The sequence below is a fragment of the Bos taurus genome, chromosome 7 (genome assembly GCF_002263795.3).
Source record: "Bos taurus isolate L1 Dominette 01449 registration number 42190680 breed Hereford chromosome 7, ARS-UCD2.0, whole genome shotgun sequence".
NCBI classification, from domain to species: domain Eukaryota; kingdom Metazoa; phylum Chordata; class Mammalia; order Artiodactyla; family Bovidae; genus Bos; species Bos taurus.
The window spans coordinates 16,186,601-16,202,236 of record NC_037334.1 but is presented as its reverse complement, the minus strand read 5'-3'; the positions used below and the strand labels follow the sequence as shown (position 1 = coordinate 16,202,236).

The 15,636-nt window shown below is 50.7% G+C and overlaps 1 protein-coding gene across 4 annotated transcripts in view; it reads left to right on the top strand.

The window, feature by feature from the left end:
* The first annotated feature begins 1,743 nt into the window (after nucleotides 1-1,743).
* INSR (insulin receptor) overlaps nucleotides 1,744-15,636 on the top strand; it is a 146,309-nt gene continuing 132,416 nt past the window's right edge. For all 4 annotated transcript variants that reach the window (XM_005208817.5, XM_005208816.5, XM_005208815.5 and 1 more), the window contains exon 1: nucleotides 1,744-2,303. In XM_005208817.5, the coding sequence (XP_005208874.1) occupies nucleotides 2,204-2,303 (100 nt within the window). In that variant the 5' untranslated portion in view covers nucleotides 1,744-2,203. The remainder of the gene's footprint in view (nucleotides 2,304-15,636) is intronic.

The window sequence follows — 15,636 nt, the reverse complement described above, 5'->3', positions numbered from 1 at the left end:
CTCTCCCCACCTCACCTTATAAAACATCTGATGTGTAACTTAATGGCTTTCTCCCCACACTGGGTTGTGAGGTCTACAAGGAAATGAATGGTATTTATTTGGCTCCCTGCAAATCCCCACTGCTTACTGCATGTTGATTTTTCCACTCAACAAATATTTATTAAGCAATGGATATGTCAGTCATTGGGTGTAAAATACTGAACATGATGGACAAGATTTCTGCCTTCCTGGGGAGGGGTGAATACATACAGTAAGTCAGAATTTCAAGTAGAGACACCAGTGTGTTGTCCCGAACAGGAACAAACGGCAGAGGGGACAGGGAGTGTTTGCAAAGGGTGGTCAGGGAAGGCTCATTGGAACAGACAAGTGGAGCCAGACACTAGAGGGACAGGGAGGCAGGAATAGATTTGAGTTAGAAGAACAGTGGGCCCATCTACTGGCAAACTAATATTTGGTTAATAGATGAAAGAAAGAATGAACGCCCTCAGCCAACAGTTGTTCTGGGTGCTTTGTCATGCTTTATTTCCCCTCTGAGACTGTGTGTGTGTGCATGTGTATGCGTGCTCGGTCGTGTGTGTGTGTGTGTGTGTACGCATACGAGCTCAGTCATGTCAAACTCTTTGCGACTCCATGGACTGTAGCCTGCCTCTATCCATGGGATTTTCCAGGTAAGAATACTGGAGTGGGTTGCCATTTCCTCCTCCAGGGGATCTTCCTGACCCAGGAATCTAACCTGAGTCTCCTGCATTGGTGGGCAAATTCTTTACCACTGAGCCACCCGGGAAGCCCTTACAACTCACCAAATCTGACCTGAAGGTGTCCTTACATGCATCATACAGATGAGGCCCATCGAGAGAAAGAAAAATTACTCATTCAAGGCTGCACAGGAAGTCTTAAGTGGAGGGACCAGATTCTCACTAGGTTCTGGCTTTTCTGAGCTTAAGGCCCCTCTTCAGCAAGGCGGGGTGGCCACAGTCATGTGACTGACACTCAAACACACATGGACTCTGGGGCTGCATATTGAAAATTGGGTGTGTCTACCTGTGTCCTACCCAACATCTCCAGCGCCTGGTTTGCACTTTTTTTTTTTTTTTGCGAGTTTCTACACTTTCTCCTAAGGGTCATTTCTCCACCTTGAACCACGCATTGTGCGGAGGGGCCCAGGCTACCGAATACTTGAGCGCACGCAGCACGCTCGTGCACGTGGCTGTCCCTAGGGGCCTGGCTCTGGGCGGGGGCGCACTCCGGGGTAGGACGCTCTGGGGCGTCGAGGCCCATACTCACTGGCCAGACTGTGACGAGGGGGAGGTGAACGTAACATTTAAGGGAGTACCAAAAAGCCGAGTAACCACGATAAACAATATTTTAATACAATATTAAAAAAAATAAAAATGAATTTTCCAAAGTCCCACGAAGAACAAACTAGCAAAATGTTTTAAACACGGGAACACGGGATACGACTTGCTGAGTTGGTCAATCTGGGGCGCTCCCGGGCTCTGAGACAGGAATCCTGGGGCTGTACAGGGCGCTGGGGCTGGGCAGGGATCTGGGGCGCCCCCTCAGCTAGGGCGCGACGGGGGCCTCCAGCGCGGGGCCCAGGATAGGGAGACTGGCGGGCGGGCGGGGCGGCGCCTCCCCCCTGCCCGTCCTCCTTCCACCCTTCTCGGGCCTCTGCCGGGCGCCGAGTCCCTTCCGAGCCTAGATCCGCGCCGCCTTTTCCTGCGGCCCGAACGGGGCCCAGCTGACGGGCCGCGTTGTTTACGGGCCGAGCAGCCCTGGCTCCCGCCGCCTGCCCGCCACCCGCCAGCCCAGGTGCCCGCCCGCCTGTCCGCACGTCCGTTTGTCCGCGCGTCCGAAGATCGGAGCTCCGGAGCACTCGGGGCCAAAAGCCTAGAGTCAGGGGGGCAGAGCGCGGGGCTCCGGGCCCTAAGATCGTCGGGACGGGGGCCCGGGCCGCGGGGGCCCGGAGTCGGGACCGTCTCCACCCGGCCGCGCTGCCGGATTCGTAGCGGCGGAGGCCGCGCGCCCCTCCCGGGGCCGTTTCTAGAGTCCTCCCAGGCGCAGGCTGCGGGACCTTGGGCGGCCCGCGTGGAAGAGAAGGACGCGCGACCCCCAGCCCCTCTGGGGCGGCCGCTTCGTAGCATGCACCCCGCCAGCCAGCGCCTCGCGCTCTGATCCTTCGGCACTCCGCGCTCCCGCAGCCATGGGCGCCGGGGGCGGGAGGGGGGCGGCAGCCGTGCTGCTGATGGTGGTCGTCGCCGCGCTGCTGGTGGGCGCCGCGGGCCACCTGTACCCTGGAGAAGGTGAGTCTGGGGGGTCCCGGAGTGGGCGGGAAGCCGCGCGGCTGGGGAGGGTACCCTTTGCCAAAATGGAACCACCCCCCGTTGTGGACGGAGTGCAGTACCTCCGTCGGAGGGCTGGTGGCCCGGACGGTTTCTCCGGCCTCGCGGGGGGCGGGAAGCCGCTGACCTTGGCCTTTGCCCGCCTGGGCTAGCGGCTCCAAGACCCGCATGCGGCCCCGGGCTGCAGGAACCTTGCCCTAGTGCCCGCCCTTCTGCGGGCGCCTCTCCCGAGAGCGCTCCTCAAACCCCCGTGTCTGGGCCTCTCCGAGCCCACCACCTGGCTCCAGAGACGGGACACACGTCCTCTCTGGGTCGCCTCCGAGAAGTAGGGTCATCGGACACTCTCGGACAGCCAAATGCCCCGGGCACAGACGGTTTGGAGTGAGAATCGAGGGTGACTGACTGAAGGCAGGGTGGTCCGTTGGGATCCCAGCAGCTTGGTGACGCTACCCCAGGGGCCGAGGAAGTGTAGAACCCGCCCCTTTCTTTCTGGTATCTAGACCCACGGCTACCCCTGACTTCAGTTCCATGTTTATACTCTGGAATTCTGTTTCCAGATGTCGGAGGCAAGCTCTAGCCCTTGGCAACAGCGCAGCTGTAGTAGCAGTAGTGTCGGCTTTTATGATTATTATAGCTAGTGTCGCCAGATGCCTCGGGCTGGCCGGTCTTATCTCTCTGGATCTCTGCCGCAGCCCGTGGAGGCTGATACTGCTGTTGGGCCATTTCATAGAGGAGTAAACTGAGGCTCAGGAAGGACACAGAATTCACTTGCCCCAGAATCAGAGCTAGAGAGAAGACAAACCTCTCTGGTGGTGCCAGGGCCCAGGGCTCTGCCCAGCTGCCCATGCCCCAGGAACCCCTGGTAACCTCCCTCCTCCACCCTTTTACCTGTCGGCTGGGCAGGTCTCTAACCTGTGGTCAGCCCAGCACCCCGTCCCCTCTGCCTTCTCAAGTCTCCCTCCTCAAGTCTCCCTCATGAGTGTCCCTGGGCTAGCAGCTCCCTGGTATGGGGAGAGGGGCAAGTCCCAGCATTTTCCTTGGGCTTGACAGCAGGTCTTTCTGGCTGCAGGTCAAGGATGGAAAATCCTTGAAGAGAATGTAACTGGGGTTTCCCACCATGATGGCGGAGGCCCTGCTTTCAAAATATGTGTTGGGTTACTTCTTCAGATTTCTCCATAAAAGGAAATCAGTCCCGATGAGGAAGGGGTCAGGCAGGGAAGGAGCAGAAGTGTCTGAGTTGCCTGTCAGTGAGTGGGGATGCACGAGAAAGCATGTGGGGGCTCTGGAGTTGACAAACCGGGTTTGTGGAGCACCTTTGCCAATTAGGCAAGTCTCCAAGCACTGAGTGCCTGGTATACAGTGGGTGTCCTCCAAGGAAGGGTAGCAGTGGATTTAGGCTCTTGTTTAAAAAAAAACAGAAACCCAGACCAGCTGTTAGATCTGTATCAGGCTTTGCACGTCCATGCCCATGTGTGTCTGTGTGTGCGTGCACACCTGTATATGTATGCGATTCCTTGCTCCTCTGTTCCTGGTAGCTTTAGTAATTAATAGTGGATTTGTGCCTGGGCTGGCTTTTCTGGTGGCTCAGATGGTAAAGAATCTGCCTGTAGGAACCTGGGTTTGATCCCTGGATCGGGAAGGTCCCCTGGAGAGGGGAATGGCTATCCACTCCAGTATTCTTGCCTGGAGAATCTCATGGACAGAGTCTGGTGGGCTACAGTCCATGGGGTCCCAAAGAGTCCGATACGACTGAACGACTTTCACTTTCAGGGGTCAGTGGATGGATTTACTACTTCTTACATGTTTATAGTTTCCACGAGGGAGAGGCTTATGTTTCTTTTGTTCACTGCCACAGTTCCAGAGTCTAGAGCAGCCCCTGACACCTAGTAGATGTTTGATAAATTTATTTTGACTGTGCTGGGTCTTCATTGCTGTGCTGGGCTTTTCTCTGGGTGTGAGGATCGAGGCTACTCTCTAGTTGCTGTGCATGGGCTTCTCATTCCGGTGGCTTCTCTTGTTGTGGAGACCAGGCTCTAGGGTACGCGGGCTTCAGTAGTTGTGGCACGTGTGCTCAATAGTTGTGGGTCCCTGGCCCTAGAGCACAGGCTCAGCAGCTGTGGCCCTCGGGCTTAGCTGCTCTGCAGCACACAGGATCTTCCCACACCAGAGGTCGAACCCCTGTCCTCAGCGTTGGCAGGCGGATTTGTCACCCTTGGATCACCAGGGAAGTCCTAAATATTTGTTCTAGATTCAACTCCTATCCTTCCTGTTCTCCCCAGGAGTCCAAGTCATGGCTCCTTTATTCTCCAGATAAAACCTAACTGCCACAAATATAAGCAAAGCCTCCGCAGGCACTATTCTACACACTCTGCATTGATAATCTCGATTAATCCTCACCACAGCCCTCTGAAGTAAGGTTTATCATCCATTTCGAAGGTGAGGAACTTGGATGAGGTGGCAGTGCTGAGATGAGAAGCCCGGTTTGTTAATAAAAGGTTTCTTAACAGAAGGTCCTTCTTGGGACTCTGAGCCTCCCTGCCCTAACCCCTGTGGTGTAAAGGTTAACAAAATACTCTCGAATAAACGACATGTGATGCCCTTCGGAGGTTTGGGGTGGGGTAAGGAACTTTCCGGATCGTTGGTTAATCTCCAGCAGCAAGCAGTGTGGCATTCTGTCTGGGGTGGGGGTGGGGTCGAGGGAGATCAGTGGGATTTTGAAGGACTGAGGACTCTCTCCTCAATGTCACGTGGGATGTGCCAGCCCATTTCATCCCCCCTGTGGAGTCTCTGTGGCTTGGCTGAACTGGGCAGTGGTTTTCCCTCCCATGTCTCCTTGGGTTGACCCATTCTGGCCCGAGATGACCCAGGAGCACTGCAAAGTCAGAGAATGAAGGCAAAGTGGGATTAATTATAGTAGAAACTGAATCTTGGCGGGGGCAGTAAATTGATGAGTTGAGGTGCTAGTTGTTGCTTTTGGATCCCCCTTACATCTCGAGGGTGGAATCTAGTGTGTCTCTTGTGGGTTCTCCGGTGCACTCCAGGACCCTCAGAGCAGAACTTCTGCTCTCTGGGTCAGTTCTCTGAGGTTCTTCCTAGTCTTTGCTTCCCTCTTAGTGACCTGCCTCTCAACCCTGCCCTGCTCATTCATAGAGGTCACTGGGGGCGAGCCTCACCCCGAGGGACCCCACCTCACTCCACTTCCTCGTTGACATCCTTTATTTTTTGGCTAGAATAGACCTTCTCAATTTCCATGCTCTTGATCTATGAGGTTGGATAGTTCTTGGTTGCAGGGGGTTATCTTGTGTATCTTAAGATGTTGCTCACTGTCTGTGGTCTCTGACCAGTAGCAATGCCCCTCTCCAAGTCATGACCACTAAAATGTGTCTCCAGACACCACCAACTGTCCTCTGATTGAGAACCACTGCTTTTGGTGCTAGTGGTAAAGAACCTACCTGCCAGTGCAGGAGACACATGAGATGTGGGTTCAATCCCTGGATCAGGAAGATCCCCTGGAGGAAGGCATGGCAACCTGCTCCAGTATGCTTGCCTGGGAAATCTCATGGACAGAAGACACTGGCAAGCTGCAGTCGATGGGGTCATAAAGAGTCAGACACGACTGAAGTGACTTAGTATGCAGGACACTTATCCACTTAGGTCCCCTCCTCTCTCCTCTCTGTTCAGGGATCTCCATCCGCCTGGGAGCCTTGTTCTTTTCAGCCTCAATACTCCCCAGGGCCCCGCTACCCACCACCCACCTTTTGCCTTCCTCTGTCAAGCCTCCCCCAACTGCTGATGGGCACTCATCACCCTTGCTCTCTCACTTTTCACCCACTGCTCTGCCCACAGCATCTGGCTTGTGTCTCCGTTGCTTTGCCCATGGTGCTAGCAAAAGTCGTTCCTCACCTACCAATGGCAGCCTCACCCCAGCTGACTTCTCTGGGTTTTGCTTCCCCTCTCCTGGTGAGTTTTCACCTGTACCTGACTCCTCCCATTCTCTCTCTTCTTTTCCTCTGCTCCTTTTCTGGGCTTATTATCTTGGTCTGCATCGACGGCCATTCCCTACTCTGACTCTCTCTCTCACGCTCACTTGTTAATTTATATGTGGTCAAAGTCTTTAGAACAGGGGTCAAACCCTGCCCGCCCACGCCTGTTTTTGTAAATAAAGTTTTATTGGCAAGCCGCCATGCCCGTTGGCTCAGGCGTCCTCTATCACTGCTTTCGTGCTGTAAGGGCAGAGTTGAACGGTTGCGATCGCGTGGCTCCCAACAATATTTACACTTGGGCCCTTTCCAGAGAAAGTTTGCCGACTTTGGATTTAGAACAAACTCCTCGAGGATCGTTATGACATGCCTCATAGCTTGTGTGGTCCTGGTTCGACTTTGAATGAATCAAGTTAAATGAAACGCTCAGGAAAAACACTGTGTTTTTCCCTTTACAGAGCAAGCCTTATTAAAGAAACTGATATCATTTGCTGTGCTGAATGTATGGGTTCTGATGGTGAGAAAATAACAGTGATGTTCCTTCTTTGGGGGTGTGTGTGTGAGAGATCTTTGGGTTTATTTGTTTAAACCGTCTTCTTGGCATCGAGTGAGGACTCTGTGCTATCAGCCCTGTCTCTAGTGCCAAGAGAAAGTGGTATCTGCTGGGAGATACCACTTGCGGGGACCTCTTGAGAACCCCTTATGTAAATTTCTATGAAGAACACAGTGGGAGTGACTCGCTTTATGTTTTGCGATTGGATCATACTTATGGTTTTTAAATTAAAATAATAACTGCATTCTCATTGCAAAAGAAAAATTGCACAAGTTTAGAGGGGGGAGCAATAAAAGTTCCGTTTTGTCCCTAAAACCATTGTATTTCTGTCTTGGGAGATGACTACGCTGTGTTTGGGCTTCCCAGTGGCTCAGTGGCAAAGAACGCACCTGCCGATGCAGGAGACACAGGTTTGATCCCTGGGTCGGGAAGATGCCCTGGAGAAGGAAATGGCAACCTACTCCAGTATTCGTGCCTAGATAATCCCATGGACAGAGGAGCCTGGCAGGTTCAGTCCCCTGGGGTCACAAAGAGTCAGACATGCCTGAGGTTGCACATGCACACACGCACACATACATACATATACATAGGTGTGTGTCCTATTTTGGTGTGTATCTTTTTGATTTAAATATTTATTTATTTATTTGGCTGCTTCAGGTCTTAGTTGTGGTGCACGGGCTTCTCTCTAGTTGTGGCATATGGGCTCGAGAGCCGGGGGTTTCAGTAGCTGTGGCACATGGGCGTAGCTGCCCAGCAGCATGTGGGACCTTAGTTCTCCCAACCAGGGATCAAATCTGCATCCCCTGCATTGGAAGGCAGATTCTTAACCAGTGGACCTCCAGGGAAGTCCCTGTTTGGTGTGGATCTTTAAATATTTTTATTATAAAAATGGTGGTACAGTAAATCTGACTTTTTTTGGTGCGTACAGTTTTTGCATTTTAATCCCTGCATAGAATTGTGTAGCTGTCCCCACAGTTAGGACACAGAAGTGTCCCATCCACCACCACCCAAACTCCTTCTCCTGCTAAGTCGCTTCAGTCGTGTCCAACTCTGTGCGACCCCATAGACGGCAGCCCACCAGGCTCCCCTGTCCCTGGGATTCTCCAGGCAAGAACCCTGGAGTGGGTTGGCATTTCCTTCTCCAATACATGAAAGTGAAAAGTGAAAGTGAAGTCGCTCAGTCACGTCCGACTCCTAACGACCCCGTGGACTGTAGCCTACCAGGTTCCTCTATCCATGGGATTTTCCAAGCAAGAGTACTGGAGTGGGGTGCCATTGCCTTCTCCGCAAACTCCTTCTAGCCACCCCTTTATTGTTATGCCATCCCTACCTCAAACCCCTGGCAACATTTTGCATCCCTAAATGGCAACCCACTCCAGTACTCCTGCCTAGAAATTTCCATGGATGGAGGAGCCTGGTGGGCTACAGTCCATGGGGTCGCAAAGAGTCGGACACGACTGAGCGACTTCACTTTCACTTTCTTTAAAGAAGATTTTATTTTAAATGGCTGCCTTTAGAGACATTCAACAGAGAAGGCAATGGCACCCCACTCCAGTACTCTTGCCTGGAAAATCCCATGGGTGGAGGAGCCTGGTAGGCTGCAGTCCATGGGGTTGCTAAGAGTCGGACACAACTGAGTGACTTCACTTTCACTTTTCACTTTCATGCATTGGAGAAGGAAATGGCAACCCACTCCAGCGTTCTTGCCTGGAGAATCCCAGGGACGGGGGAGCCTGGTGGGCTGCCGTCTATGGGGTCGCACAGAGTTGGACACGACTGAAGTGACTTAGTTTTCCCTAGACTTTTAAAAGTGTCTTAATTCCTGCGACTTCCCTGGTGGCCCAGTGGCTAAGACTTCATATTCCCAAGGCAAAGGGCCTGGGTTTGATCCCTGGTCAGGGACTTAAGGTCCCACATGCTGTAACCAAACATCCCACAAGCCACAATTAAGACCCAGGGCAGCCAAATAAATGAATAAATATTTTTAATAAGTATCTTATATTGGATCAATAGTCTTAAGCTTGAAAACTTCATAACTCATAAGATACTCATTTTTTCTGGATTCCATATTTGTGAATTCACCTATTTGTGAAAATTTATTTGGCATCCCCGGTGGCTCAGATGATAAAGAATCCACCTGCAGTGTGGGAGACCTGGGTTTGATCCCTGAATTGGGAACATCCCCTGGAGGAGGGAATGGCAACCCACTCCAGTATTCTTGTCTGGAGAATCTCCATGGATAGAGGAGCCTGGCAGGCTGCAGTCCATGGGGTCGCAAAGAGTCAGACACGACTGAGTGACTAAGCACAGTAAAGCACATTTGTAATTCCAAAATAAATACTCAGAGCTTTAATTGTTATTCCTGGACATGCACCAGGAGGCACAAGTGGCAAAAAATTGGGATCATCTGACAGGCATGTTCCAGCTCAGATCGAACAAGGTGACATCTTGCCTTCTTGTCGCATCTCTCCTGGTGTGGATTCATAAATCCCCAAGGATTAAGACAAACATCCTTAAACATTTTTTTAATTGAAGTATACTTGGTCCACAATGTTGTGTTAGTTTCTGGTGTACAGCAAAGTAATTCAGGTCTATACATGTGCACATTTGTTCAGTCTCTCCATCGTGTCCCACTCTTTGCAACCCCATGGACTGTAGCCCGCTAGGCTCCTCTGTCCATGGGATTTCCCAGGCAAGAATACTGAAGTGGGTTGCCATTTCCTCCTCCAGGGGATCTTCCTGACCCAGGGATCAAACCCACGTCTCCTGCATTGGCAGGTGGAGTCTTTACCACTGAGCCACCTGGGAAACCCTTGAGAGATGAGAGATGGCAGAGAGCCCCTAGCTGTTGTTTCAAGGAGCAGGGAGGTCCTCCTGTGTTCTGCTGACCCTGGTGCTGAGCCATTCCCCAGTGGCTGTCGGGGCTTCTAGAAACCTATTTTGTTTCCAGCAGAGTGAGATTCGTTCTGTGTTGCCCAGTGCAGACTGGATATGAGTTCCAGGTGGAGTTCGAGGCAGACTGATGAGGATTAAAATTTGATGTCAAATCAGAGCCTTTCTTTCGATTCATTCAGGGGATGGTGTCCCATCAGCTTGAGAGGGTACCTTCTGTTTCATGTTCAGGAAGACCAGGCTGTTACCAGGAGGTGCTTGCTTCTCTCCCATGCCTTTGTGAGAAGGTGGAAAACATAGGTACTTTCAAAAAACTGTGTTTATTAAGAGTGTGGGAAAAGGTAGTGGTTGGACACAAATGGATAAAGAAAGCAGGGCTCCCCTTGTTTTCTGATGGCCTTTCTGTGACTTCTTGTTGCTAATCTGTTTTCAACCATGGATCTGGTTTCCTTGCAGGAGATTAGAAAATGGATAAATTCTCACCGAGACGTTTCTTCCTAATTATATCCAGTTACATGGTATTGAAGACATCTGCTACTTTTTCGTTGTTGTTGTTCTTACAAGTCTTCTCTTGGTTTTCTTGTCTAAAACTTTGTAATTTATTTTTGACTGCACTGGGTCTTCATCGTTGCATGTGGGCTACTCACTAGTTGCCCTGCGCTGGCTTCTCATCGAAGCGGCTTCTCTAGTTGCGGAGCACAGGCTCTAGGGTGTGCAAGCTTCTGCAGTTGCAACACTTGGGTTCAGTAGTTGCTCCACGTGGGATCATCCCGGACCAGGGATCAAACCTGTGTCCCCTGCATTGCCAGGCTGATTCCAAGAAAAGTTCCAAGACTTCTCTTGGTATTTCTGTCCAGTGTCTTTTGTGGCATCATCTGTACACATGAGGAGGTAGGACTCTTGAAATGGCATGGAAGCCCCTTGAAACCTTGTGGTTTGATGGGTGATGTCCTTGGGGTGGTCTATACAGAGGTATGGAACTGACTGGAGGGATTAGCCTAGCTGTTCTGGAGCTTTCAGAGAAGCTTGTGGGAGATATGGGTGTCAGGGTGACTGTGGGTCTTTGGTCCTCTCTCTGGTTCCCTGGTCTTAAATACTGTGCTCTCCAGACCTCCCATACCCCTTCCATCCTTTTATCCTCTTGATTTTAGCACATACTGCCATCACTTCTGCCTGCATCCACCCCTCTCCCCAAGCTCCGGGTCTACATCTTTCCATCACCCGCTGGATCCACATCCCAGAGCATCCCCAAGGCCCCCACAGACTCACTGTACCCCAGTCTGAGCCTGCTGTCCTTGCCACTGGTTCTATCTGGCCCTCTCCAGGTTCATCAAACAATGGTGCCTCACTCCCCACCTCCCTGGGGACCGAGTCCCTGTTGATGCTGGTTCCTTAGATGACTCTGTGGTCTTGTCTGTTTCCTTTTGCACCCACCCCATGACAGGCCCCCTAGGCCAAGCCATAGAGGTGGTTCCAGAGTGCCCTGTCCAGTACCTTCTCTGCCCTACTACCAGAGAGATTTTTCCACTTGCTGCTTCAGTCCGACTACAGCTGCCAGCTCAATCAGCCCATCCCCCTGGCAGTTGAGCCTGGCCTTAGCTGGGCAGCATGTGGTCTCAACTCCCTGACTTCATGACTGCACTTCCTTGGGGTTCTCTCTTCTTTATGCTCTTGCGTTTGCTTCCTGTTCCCCAAGGACCTCTCTTCCTTCTTTTCACCCATGGATTCCTACTTTTTCCTCAAGGAACTGGGTCAGAGGCCTCCTTCCTCCCCTCTCTGGCTTCATCACCCACCCCATTCGCCTTCCCTTTCAGCACAGACTGGGTGTATCTTTCTGGGTCCCCACAGACATTGGTCTGCCCAGTGGAGGTGCATTCTAGTGAAACGCTGACTACACGGTAAGTGAAACCGTACTCTAAGTGTGGGTCGGAGAAGGGCTTGGTACATGTTTGTCTAAAGTAGGAAGCAGTCTATCCCGGAGTGGGCAGGTCCTGGAAAGGAGGGGAAAAGAACTGTTGTGGTCTGAATTGCTACCTCCCCGCTCCCCATTCATGGGTTGAAACTTTAACTCCTCAATGTGGCTGTATTTGGAGATAGAGCTTTTAGGAGGTAATTAAGGTTAAATGAGGTCATGAGAGGGCAGTCCTAAACCAATAGGACTGTAGCCTCAGAACGAGGAGGGACTTCTCTGGTGGTCCAGTGGTTAAGACTCTGACTTCCCAATGCAGGGGTCCCAGGTTCGATCCTTGATCAAGGAACTAGATTCTACATGCCACAGCTAAAGATCACATGTGCTGCGACTAAGACCAGGTGGAGCCAAGTAAATTAAAAAACAAAACAACAACCAACAACCCCAAAGAAGGCAACTAATGGTATTGATCCTGGAACAGAGTGCTCAGAGGAACAGGTGGGGCTGGAGAGGTGACCCAGGTTGGGTAGACGGTATGTTTGTCTTACGTGAGTCCCTGACATATCCTTGGGGGCCTCATTTAAAATGCAGATTCACAGGCTGGGCTCCTAGAGACACTGATTCATTTGGTCCAGAGCTGGGCCTAAGAACCTGCATTTTAACATACACCACTCTCCCCCACCCCAGCCCAGAATCACTCCAGGTGATTCTGATGGTCCACAGAGAATTTTTATTAAAGGAAGGGATACTCTATTTTAAACAATGTTTATTTATTTATTTATTTATGGCTGTGCTGGGTCTTCGTTGCTGTGTGGGCTTTTTTTGCTCGTTTTGGTAAACAGAGGGTACTCTCCAGTCCCGGTGTGCAGACTTCTCATTACAGTGGCTTCTCTTGTTGCGAAGCATGGACTCTAGGGCGCTTGGGCTTTAGCCGTTGTGGCCCGTGGGCTCAGCAGGTGTGACTTCTGGGATCTAGAGCACAGGTTCAGTAGTTGTGACACATGGGCTTAGTTGCTCTGAGGCATGTGGGATCTTCCCAGATCAGGGATCGAACCCGTGCCTTCTGCATTGACAGGCAGATTCTTTACCACTGAGCCACCAGGAAAGCCCTCCACTGAATATTTTGAGAAATGCTGTGTAATGGCTAAGGACACAGGTGTGGGAATCCTAAGGACCTACGTGTGATAGGCTGAATTTTGTCCTTCCCCACAAACTCACATGCTGAAGTCCCAACCCTCTAACATCTCAGAATGTGACTGTCTTTGGAGATTGGGTCTTTAAAGAGGCAGTCAAGGTAAAATGAGATAACCAGCGTGGCCTCTAAGCTAATAAGTCATGTGCTCAGTCATGTCCTTCTCTTTGCGGCCCCATGGACTGCGGCCAGCCAGGCTCCTCTGTCCACGGGATTTCCCAGGCAAGAACACTGGAGTGGGTTGCTGTTTCCTCCTGCAGGGGGATCTTCCTGACCCAGGGATCGAATCCACATCTCCTGCACTGGCAGGTGGGTTCTTTAGCAGTGAGCCACCTGGGAAGCCCATTTGCTGATAAGACTGATGTCTTTATAAGAGGAGATTGGGACGCAGACACACCCAGAGAACAAGTGAGGATGCAGGGAGAAGACGGCCGTCTACAAGCCAAGGAGAGAGGCTTCAGAAAGGATCAGTTCTGCTGACATCTTAATCTCGGACTTCTGGCCTCCAGAATTGGGAGAAAATAATTTCCTCTTGTTTAAGCCACCTGGTCTGTGGTCATTGGTTAGGGATGGCACAGTAGACTAATATGCTGGGTTTAAATCCCAGCTCTGTCTCCTTCTGCCTTCGTGACCTTGAGGAGGACATGTTTCTTTCCGAGCCTCAGTTTCTTTCCTCTTTGAGGAAATCTGTCTTGGTGACAGTTTGCCTGTTGCCCAGACCCCAGTCTTGTGCATCTCCCACCTCAGGGTATTTACTGCCCTTCTGTGTCCAGCCATTTCCAGAAGAATCCATCTCACACACTTTCATTGTTGTTGTTCAGTTGCCAAGTCATGTTCAATTCTTTGAGACCCCACGGACTGCAGCACACCAGGCTTCCCTGTCTGTCACCATCTCCTGGAGTTCACCCAAGTTCATGTCCATTGAATCAGTGATGATGTCCAACCATCTCATCCTCTGTCATCCCCTTTTCCTCCCGCCCTCGATCTTTCCCAGCATCAGGGTCTTTTCCAATGAGTCAGCTCTCTGCAAGAGATGGACAGAGTATTGGAGCTTCAGCTTTAGCATCAGTGCTTCCAGTGAATATTCAGGGTTGACTTTCTTTAGGATTGACTGGTTTGATCCCCTTGCAGTCCAAGAGACTCTCAAGAGTCTTCTCCAGAACCACAGTTCAAAAGCATGAATTCTTCAGCACTCAGCCTTTTTTATGGTCCAACTCTTATATCTGTACATGACTACTGGAAAAACCATAGCTTTGACGATATAGACCTTTGTCAGCAAAGTGATGTCTCTGCTTTTTAATATGCTGTCTAGGTTTTGGCTGAAGTCAGTTTTAAGAGCCAGACTTAAAAGCAGTCAGGTGGAGACTCATAAGGGTATCTGGTACCTCGGTGTGCCCAAGTTATAATTTCTGAAGGGAATAAATCTGGGAATTGGTTCCAAGTAGCTTGGAGTGAAGAACTGATGCGTGTATGTAGCCGGATGCCGGTTCTCCTCTATTCTTCCTACCCTTCATCACATGATTATCATCATTTATAGATGAGGAAACTGAGGCACACAGAGATTAAATATATGACTCAGGATCATACTGTTGGCAGGTGCCCACGCTGGAGTGGGAGGGCAGATCTGTTGGGTTTCTCTCTCTCTGTCTCTCTTTAAAAAAAATTATCTATTTATTTTTGGCTGCACCAGCTCTTAGCTGTGCCACACAGGGTCTTCCATCTTTGTTGAGGCACGCAGGATCTTTACTTGTGGCATGTGAACTCTCAGTTGCCGTGTGTGGGATCTAGTTCCCTGTTCAGGGATGGAACCCAGGCCCCCTGGACTGGGAGTGTGGAGTCTTAGCCACTGGGCCACTAGGGAAGTTCCCAGATCTGTTGGGTTTCTAGTGTGCCCTGAAACTGGTGTGGGTGGTGGCCTGACACCTGAACCCAAGACTTGTTGGCTAGGACTCCTGAATTTTGGAAGAAGCAGTGTTAAGACCGGAAAGAATGCAGAGAGTAACATGTGGCCCCGGAAGAGGCCACCAGGGAGCATTTGAAGAATGTCTGAAGAATGTACAGGCTTGAAAGCAAAAAGTATAACTCTTAGCATTGTAAAGAAGTTTCAGAATCTTCTAGACCTCTCCCTCCCAGATCCTCAGTACCTATTTGCTGTTTCCATGGTGACAAGAAAACCAGGGGAGAGGGGACACTTTCCAAGATGGCTCTTGTATCCATCTTCTCTCCAACTGAAAAATTATAGATTCTTCTGGCCAAGAGGGGAACTCCAAGACTAGCACTGTCTGCTTTGATGGAAATAGTCTATAGTTGCATATCCAATATGGTGGCTACTATCCACATGGTGCTCTTGAAATTGTGGCCAGGGCAAATAGATTTTTACTTTAATAGTTTGTATAGTCAAAGCTGTGGTTTTCCCGTAGTGATGTATAGATGTGAGAGTTGGACCATGATGAGGGCTGAGTGCTGAAGAATTGATGCTTTTGAATTGTGGTGCTGGAGAAGACTCTTTAGAGTCCCTTAGACTGCAAGGAGATCAAATCAGTCAACCCTAAAGGAAATCAATCTTGAACATTCATTGGAAGGACTGATGCTGAAGCTCTAGTACTTTGGCCACCTGATGCGAAGAGCCAACTCATTGGAAAAGACCCTGACGCTAGAAAAGATTGAAGGCAAAAGGAGAAGGGGGCAACAGAGGAAGAGATGGTTGGATGACATCACTGACTCAATAGACATGAGTTTGAGAAAATTCAGGGAGATAGTGGAGGACA